The 9,461-nt window shown below is 42.1% G+C and overlaps 2 protein-coding genes and 1 non-coding gene across 3 annotated transcripts in view; 2 read left to right on the forward strand and 1 right to left on the reverse strand.

The window, feature by feature from the left end:
* The first annotated feature begins 601 nt into the window (after window positions 1–601).
* Window positions 602–673, forward strand: SARC_30042. Its single transcript has one exon. It is a non-coding gene; the product is annotated as a tRNA-Met (tRNA).
* Window positions 674–3,167: 2,494 nt separating this feature from the next.
* Window positions 3,168–8,257, reverse strand: SARC_01993 (hypothetical protein). The gene is made up of 6 exons (XM_014304274.1): window positions 7,890–8,257; window positions 6,928–7,067; window positions 6,358–6,541; window positions 5,711–5,839; window positions 5,107–5,250; window positions 3,168–4,098 (listed from the first exon to the last, which is right to left on the reverse strand). Exons 1-6 carry the CDS (start codon window positions 7,986–7,988, stop codon window positions 3,598–3,600), a joined length of 1,197 nt encoding a protein of 398 aa, XP_014159749.1. The 5' UTR covers window positions 7,989–8,257; the 3' UTR covers window positions 3,168–3,597.
* A 715-nt stretch (window positions 8,258–8,972) lies between these two features.
* The window catches only part of SARC_01994 (hypothetical protein), a gene marked incomplete at its 3' end in the record, with an annotated part of 4,296 nt that continues 3,807 nt past the window's right edge, over window positions 8,973–9,461 (forward strand). Inside the window, exon 1 of the mRNA XM_014304275.1 lies at window positions 8,973–9,105. The remainder of the gene's footprint in view (window positions 9,106–9,461) is intronic.

Consider the following 9,461-nt stretch of genomic DNA (forward strand, 5'->3'; position numbering starts at 1 on the left):
CTAGCTGGAATAGCAGCGTAGCACAAATTACCTAAGCAATCATTTTTCATGAAACACCTTGGGCGCGAGTAAGAACACCGCTTCGATCTGCTCGTCAGCTCGAGAAACCCATATTGAATATATGGATAACCTCAGCCTTTAAAAGGCATTCCAATATATGTGCTCATGAAATGCTTGTATTACGAGGTTTTCTTCAAATTCATCTTGGTCCACTGTATAAATGATGGCACTTGCAAGTAGCCAAAAGTATCTGAAGGAAACTCATATTTGTATGCACATAATCAAAGCCCATGTAAATTTAAGATAAACAAAGAGGATTGGAAGGGGGCTTTAGTGCAGTATTTGTATGTTTAGACTCATGAATTGCAGATAACAGTAGCATCCATAGACTGGTCGATGCCCTTGAAAATCACACAAACAATCGCGCCCTGGATTCGTACTTATATGCATTTCGTCAAATATCAAGTACGTGTTCCCCCTCAGATTAAAAAATATGTGAATCGGTACAGACAATCGTTCACATGACCAACAATTTTATTTTGTCTATGATAATATATAGTTTATTAGAAAATATCTAATATCCTGACTAGCTCAGTATCTCAGCAGCGTGGCGCAGAGGGAGCGCGCGAGGCCCATAACCTCGAGGACGTCGGATCAAAACCGACCGCTGCTTACTTTTAATTCATAAATACTATATTCATCCCTGAAAAGTGACGGATATCGGTAGATTATTGTCATAGATGTTTATCTATGAGAATGTCTGCCTTTGTAATCAAACAAGGAAGGATATAACAACGTATGAACAACTAGTTCTAATAAGAAATACCTTATGCAGATAGGATACATATGGGAAACTGCCCTGTGATGAGCCCTCGTGGATATAGGCGTGCTTCGAAACAGCTGTATGAACTGTAGCAAACGAACTTCCACTAATCCCGATAACATGAAGGCCGGCCTGGTGCAAATTAAGGAGAATATGGCCGCTGGCTCAAAATCAACAACAAGTAGCTAATTAGCAACAAGTGCAGGGTGCAAACATTGCACAGTACCAACAGGAGATAGATGAGTTGCAACAGAAAATACACTCGTTGCGGGTTGTCTAATAGTGGCTGTATTTGCTGTTGCACCTCAGTTATCTGCTGCTGGTACTGTGCAATGCTTGCACCCTCCATTTGTTGTTGGTATTGAGCCAGGCCGGCCGAATTCATTGAGCCAGGCGGCCAGATTCTCATTAATTTAGACCATCTCGGCCTCCATGTTATGGGCCCAAAGAAATATATTATGGAGATACGATTTATATGGGAAACTGCCCTGTGATGATCCCTCGTAGATATAGGCGAGCTTTGAAGCAGCTATATGAACCGTAGCAAACGATCTTCCACTAATACTTAAAATGAGGTTAGTCCATTTGAAATCAAATTTTCGAAATACAATAAAGACAATGATACAGCAATAACAAATTTAATTTATTGCAATGATATAAAACTCTGCAGTTCCGTACAGTAGGCCAGGAACTTAGGGTAGATTCTTTCGCCAGAAATATACGCTAATTCACATATATACTATGGATGTATATATAACTGGTCACAATCATCTCAAGATGTACCTTGCGGAGACGCCTCTAGATTTGATAAAGCCTAGAGGGACGCACCGTATACAACACATCCCCTCCCTGTATAGACCCGAGTCCTCAGGGGGCAAGATACACCCATCAGCTGGGATCAGGTTGCGCAACTACCGGAAGGAGCACATATTAGCCATCCTGATTCCCTTTGCTGATAGACCCACTTAGACCATGCTGCGAAGTCCATCAACCAATCACTTTCATTTTGTACAAACCATATACATTGCAAACCAGCTATTACGCATCAAAACAGACGCATAACATTCGTCTTATGTAAAATTTAATTTCTAAAATTGTCATTCGATTTACCAACAAGGTACATATTGAACAACACACAAGAATATATTCACACCCACATATATATACACCACAATTGTTTAAAAAAAAAGACACCCACCCACATACATATACATGTACATATACGCTCATACGCGTACAGCAGCTTGTAGCAATCCGCGGCTACTCTGTGACATTCGTGGCGTCTTGCGGATTGGATTCATCTAGAGCATTCCGGCACATGATATTGCTTTCAAAATCGATGCCGATGCTTGTTTGCAGTATACGTGATCGTGTGCTCCATAGGGGTTCATAACACTGTGAATGGAACGGCTGAAATCCTCACAAATCGCAATAGCAGTGTTGGAAACCATGCAGTGAGCGCAAAGCACAATACCTGTCCGCACAGCATAAGTTTTCATTGGGTCGTTCGAGCAAATTTGCAATCAATGCAACGAGATTGAATCGCGTATTCGCCAGTCATAGAACAGGTAACGCTAAAGCAGGATACGAGAAGAAGGGTACATATAGGTGTAACAAGGCATACTTACAAACAGCTACCTTACATGGCGACGTAAATACGATGATAATTTTCTTGTCCAACTAAGACACTTCCAATTGTGGTTCGACATGTCCTCGAATACTACAAAGTGTACGCAATGATTCATATACATTTCTATCTAAAAAAAAGAAAACGATTTGCAAATATACATCTAACCACCTTGACTCACCCGGATACGAGAAGAAGGGTACATATAGGTGTAACAAGGCATACTTCCAAACAGCTACCTTACATGGCGACGTAAATCCGATGGTAATTTTCTTGTCCAGCTAAGACACTTCCAATTGTGGTTCGACATATCCTCGATTAATGATAATAACAAAGTATACGCAATGATTCCTATACATTTCTATGTCAAAAAAGAAAAGAAAACGATTTGCAAATATACATCCAACCACCTTGACTCACCCGGGTGGGTGTGTGTGGGGGGGGGGGGGTGGGTGGGGCAAGTAGCATATAATGCGATCGTGAGGCTCCATACTTGTTCTACAATGAAGCATAACTTTGGGACGTATACATATATAATTATTCGCGGGCAAAAGAATTCATCAGTGCTCCCCAGTTTGATACAAACAAAAATGGACGTGCAAAGTTTCTAACTACCTTAATTCCAGACAAACAGCTCAAACTCCAACCGTGGGTCCTTCCGCTATCGGCTTGTACATATATGACGACCTGTGGTGGATTGACTATGCGTTGAAAGTGCCACTTAGACATGTACTTTAATATGTGCGTAAAGTGTACCAACGATATTTTACTTTCAAACGAGCATCCGTCCACAAACAAGCATCATCTACCTTGCTTCGCCGACATACACCATCAGTTCCAGCAGCGGATGTCATACTCACCGTCAAATCGTAGACGACCAGTGAAAGACGAACGAGTGTATATGGCGGTATATTCGGCTGCGAACATACGAGCTTAGCACGACATGCACATATAGCGCATTCCAAACAACCTCTCACTGCGTTGAAAGCTCGTTCTAAATGTGCCAGCTCACGAGTACTATATGAGCCACATAGTTTGACATCGAGTGTATCTCAAACTCCGGCAGCGACGCTCATCCCCCAGGCATGTAGATTATTGCCTTATAGTACATATATATATATATATCGGACTTAACGAACACGCGACACTACCTTGACTTGGACCGAGTCCTCGATCTAGATCTGGATCTAGATTTTTCTTTGGGGCGGGCTTCGCACTTTTTCTCGCTATCACGGTCCCTGTCTCGTGTTCTATCACTCTCCTTCTCTCTTGTTCTGTCCCTGTCCTTTGGTTTCTCATCATCCCGTGTTCTATCACTATCTCGGTCACGATCTCGCCTGGAGTCTCGCGAGTACCTACCGCGGTCGCCCTCTCTTCCCCTGTGGTCCCTATCTCGGTAACTATCACGTCTACACACATCTCTATCAGACTCACGGCGCCGACTACTATATCCATCCCGATCTCTGTCCCTGTCCCTATCTCTGTCGTTATCCCTACTTCGACTGTACCGGTCATCTCTGCGCGAGGCTGATGACCTGCGACTATCCCTGTCTCTACCGCGACTACCGGCCCCTACATCCACTGCGTTGGCACCGGATTTGCTGTACCGTTCGTCACGTTCTTTGGTCAGCTTTTCGTCGCATATTTTCTAAAAAAGCAACAAAACAGAACCAGGTGGAAAGAAAGCAGCGTAAGTCTGACTGAACCATTGTACAGCAAATCGCGGCATAAGGTGGTAAATAGTTGTATGTATAGGCCAAGAGACTACCGTGTACGCTTGGCGATATATATGCAATACTGATATATATAATTATATATACATACATACATACATATCGTCCGATGTGAGAGCTAAATGTTTTGAAAATCGAAGGCATTCCACGTCCGATGATTGATTGCACTAAGTACAACAAAAAAATAACAACAGCAAGAGCTCAAGCACACGAACAGAAACAGAGCATGCTGAACATTTGCCATACGCACAATCACGCGCATACTACGGGTGAGATGGTGAGATCGAGCTTTTCGAAAAACAAAAAAAACAAAGTTCTAGACCGCCATCTATTCTATGCGATACGACAAGGCCTTTGCATCAGAGTGACCGTACAGAGGTAGTGTAGTTTCCGTCAGCCACGCAAGTAACATATCGCAAGGACATCCTAACTAGTATACCTTCGGAGGACAATACAACACACACGTATTTGATCTGCTCTACTCGATCGAGCATCAAAAGATGTACGCACACCCCACATTGGAAACACGAATTCCTATATAAGCAGCATCACATTATTGCGAACACGCAGCTGCAACACTAGAAGATCACGCGATGCATAGCTGGCCATTTTCAGGCATTACAGGCAGACAAATATACATACATACATCCACACATACATACACGAGTTTGCGAATACGATGTTATAACACACAGCACACACTGCGGGTCCAAAAAGCAGGAATGATTGTATCCGGGATCGGAGATGTGTTGATCACCAAGCTAACATATTAAGTTTGGGCCAAACCGCAGGGAGGATTCAATTGTGATTATAAGCCACAGAAAGTTTCAAATACAGGCGACAAAATTTGACAATGGATCACATAATCATATCACTAAACGTGTTATAACTGCTACTTGTTTGGACAAAGTATATAGACGCACCTTGTACTCCTCAATCTTGTAACGGATGAGAGCGTAGCCCAGATGGTTCTTGCCCTGCATGTGACTGCTTTGGCGTTGGTCCAATTCACCCACACTCAGCATCGCCCCACACACATCACACACAGTGGTGCGAACATCCAAGTCCTAGCAACACGGACATACAAAAAATAGCAGAGGAAAGACGAGATTAAGGGTTTGTGACACATAGTTATATACGACCATAAAATGACTGCGTGCGAGCGAATATAAAAGGGTTCCCTGTACGAGCACATGTATGCGATAGGAGTCGCACAGATTTTCGAGAAGTCTGGGCCATCATATAAGCGTTAATTTGTCTGACGAGTTTAAATGATTTCGACCACATCAGGCACGTCGTTACCACGCAACTTGAGTTCATACGACCCACCGCATATACTTATAGCGGTTAAAAAAATGCAATGCGGAAGAAATTTGATAATACGTACTACTACCATATTAAGCTTCGCCCCAGTTCGATGTTACTATTCCCTACGTCAAACAGCCTCACACGCCTTTAACCCACTTTGTAAATATCTACCAAAAAAATTTCGTGCAATGACGGTGATCGCACGTTTCTATCACACACCCTTGAATGGTTGTTGTGGATCCGTTGAATGGCAGCCTTCTGCTTGCCCTGTTCAGAGCGTTCAGCCTCGACCTTCTCCATGAGTGCCTGTGACTCATCAACCTTGCCTTCTTCACCCAATCTCTCGGCCTGCGAATTGGCATTTGAACGTTAGATTACATATCAAATGGTGTGTCAAAGCCGTCTTCGCATAAAAGTATATACAAGTATACATATGCACATACAGTATTTACTTGATGTATTGCTGAGATGTACTCCAAGACTTTCTTCAGCCAGATGAAGGCAATATAATAAATAAACGCGTATCCGATACTTGTTAAACCGCGCATACAATCAATTGTTTACTTGTGTTTCGCACTTTGAACGAAAGAAGGTAGCTTCTAAGATAGGCATAGCTGGGTGTGTGGCTAATATAAAAAATCAGCGTCGCATGTGCACTTCTGCTTGTGCAGCTATGCATGAACAAGCAGATACCCATACTGTCCTCCAATACAGGCCACAGTGAAATGACCCTGAAAGGTGCCACTCGTACATTGCTCTCCCACAGCCAACGATAGTCATTGACATAAGACACAACACAGGAGGATACACATGCAACTTAATCATATCACGCTAACTATGCGCCGAGATTCAAGCGAAATACGTACCGTTTCCAGCAACTCTGTAATCATGTCATCACTCTCCTTGATGTTTTGCTCGTGTTCCGCAATGATGGCCAGGTTGTTTGCGGAGATCTCTGAGGGCGGCTGAAGACGCGCCAGAGCCTCTTTAATCCGACGGTCCATTTTGACAATAAGCGCAGTTAAGTAGCGCAAGTACATGTCTTCGTACCTGCGAGTGCACCACGTGTGGGGTTGTGTGAGCGAGCGAGGCAGGTATCGGTGCAATACTCCTACCATGATACCTTTGTCTTCGCCCTTCCCGTTCACATGCGATAGCGAGTGCCTACACAAAATTGCGTTCACAATCGAGGTTGTGCAATAAACGTTATGCGCGCTTTGAGAAATGATACATACATCCGGGGTCCACGTTCTACACCACAACTAACAACGCTGCCTTTTTCTTGGCCGATGCTAACGCATAGGAAAACGCTCTATATACAGAGATGGTGATTGTAAGACAAACACCCACCACGTACACACATACAGAATATATTCACAAATACATGTACACACACAACCATATTGAGCATGCTTCATCCAGTAGCACATACATACCCCAACTCACGATATCGAGAGCTCTTCTTGTACTTCTCCCTGAGATCTGTGTGGTGTTGCCCAGAGCACTCACCCAGGTCGCCTTTGGTATTCGTGAATAGATCATGAGGGCAGACATCGACAAGGAAATACTTGCAGACCTAGATTGTGAGTAGGAAAACGACAGTCACGTCAGATCTTTTCTTTGGTACCTAGGTAACGAGATTCTTTATGGTATACATGTGGGCGGATTCAGCTACACTACAGACGATAATTTAGTCCAACGGAATGAGTGTGTATTGGAATTTAAATCAATCGGGCGTACATCGAAATAGAAAAGGAAAGCAACATATAGCTGTATTCACCAATAGATAGTAATAAATATAAGTGACATAGTTTGGAATTACAAGTTTTGAATACGAGGATGCCTAAGGTTGCATATGTATATTAACGTACACATGTATGCACAAACACAAACACAAACACACATATAAATATATAAACATGTGCAAGTACATCTAAATAAAGCAAACGCGTACGAATACTGCCAAGTAATGTTTCTCCGAACACATCCTCTCACAATATATACACAAAGATGTATCCATATCATATTCATATATATGCATGTCACACACATATATATATATACACACACACACAAACACACAAAAACACACGTTTATACACACACACACACACATATATATATCATATCTACTTACAGCGTTTCGTTAGTTTATCCATACAATTGCTTTAATGTAACAACGAAAGCAGCCCCATACAGAGATACATATCGCACAGGTGTCTGTACTTTGTGCTATAGAGTATAGACGAACGATTCGTGTCTCTCAATCACAATTACAAAAGTATCATCGTCTTCAATGATATAGCAAGTGCACATTCCTACAGCCCCATACAATACACATGCAGACACGCACACGCACATTCATTCTCCCTCTCTCGTCCGAGGAAAAGTTACATACCTCTGAATCAGTGAACTTTATCTCTTTGACAGGTTCAGTTTCTGTTGCGTTTCGACTGCGGCCCATGAGCTCATCGAGCATGCGCTTGGCATCATCCATGGCGACGAATTGGAATGCAGTACAATACGACACTACAGTGCACACCACTTGTTGTTGACCTACTGCAAGCTTGTTGGTTATCTGCTTCTACAAGTGTGTGTGTGTATGCTCCCGTTATATATATATGAATATATATCCTAACAACGAGAGTACGAGACACGTCACACGTCACACGACACTGAAATTTAGAAAAATAAAATAGGACTATCGACTAAGGGTAGAGTGTAGACTGCAGACATTGATTTTATCAATAGAGTGTGTATTTCGTCTGTAAAGTGTGTACAGTGCAAGAGTTTGTATTTATCGTGTTTGGTTTTGGCGGTATTCTTCTCACGCGACTCGTAAACATGATAGAAGTTCGGTATTTAGCGGAATATAATTTCATATACATATACACATAAAATAAATACATATATTTTTAATAGTAGGTACACTATATATATTTACACTCCCAACTCCCAAGCCCCAGAGACCCAGGATTCCCCACTCCCCAGACTCAAGAGTCCAGTGACCCAGCCGCCCCGGCCCAGGTCCCAGACCCCAGGGCCGGCTCGGCCCCAGGCCGCCTCTGTGTATTTATTTTTGTTTTCTTTTTAAAAACAATATTACAAAAATAACAAAAACAAAAGAAACAATCTTTACTTTGAAACTTCAGTTTCCCGCCATAGCCTCTTTGTTTTATTTTATTTAGGAGGCTATGTTCCCGCCTGGATTATTTTTTCCATTTGACCCAAATTTCTGGGAATAAATCGACGCACCCCACAATTTGAGCGCCACGCGACTGCTACGCAACAGAAGTTCAGTACTAAATATTCTACCCACAGTAGTCGTAGTCCACCCTACGCACACTTGAGTGGATTGTGAATTTGTGTGGCTGCTTTGCCTTTGACGTTTTGTCCCACGGGAAATTGCGAAGTCGGTCCAGGTATTTTTTCTGCAAAATCACACGGTTTTCCAAACAAAGAATAAACAGGGTATGGCAAGAGTGGATGGATATATCGACAGGAATCGCGTACATATTTATGCGTATACACGCACAATTAGTGCATCTTCATCGTTAGCTATCAATATTAGAGCCGTGTTTTCTGCAAGGGCAGATTATTGAATCGACAGGAAGGTGTGTACATGCGTGTGTTGTACCCTGAATATATGTATAATTTTATCGACGTGCGAATGTGTGTGTGCTACAATATAAACTGATTTTTTTTATCAATACGCTTATATATAGTTTTAATTGTAGCGAACTAATACAGGCATATGTAATTATCCCTCATTTCTTTCAAGTCGCTCTTTTCTTCTCTGTGAAGCATTTGGCATCAGCAATCTTCGTTTTTTAGATTTACAATAAGGTACAACTTTAGTTTTGAAGAGAGAATAGAATTGCTCGTAATCCTGCATACGGACTTCAAGTTGTACATACTAAAATATACGTTTAAATATCGATATATATATATATATATATAGATATATATA

This window comes from Sphaeroforma arctica (genome assembly GCF_001186125.1).
Source record: "Sphaeroforma arctica JP610 unplaced genomic scaffold supercont1.85, whole genome shotgun sequence".
NCBI lineage: Eukaryota > Ichthyosporea > Ichthyophonida > Sphaeroforma > Sphaeroforma arctica.

Coding starts and splice junctions, on each gene's coding strand:
- SARC_01993 (XM_014304274.1), bottom strand. CDS start 7,988: ATGGATGATGCCAAGCGCATGCTCGATGAGCTCATGGGCCGCAGTCGA. Junction 6,542..6,927: donor TCTCGATATCGTGAGTTGGG/GTATGTATGTGC, acceptor GTGCACTCGCAG/GTACGAAGACATGTACTTGC. Junction 5,251..5,710: donor TCCACAACAACCATTCAAGG/GTGTGTGATAGA, acceptor CCGTGTTGCTAG/GACTTGGATGTTCGCACCAC.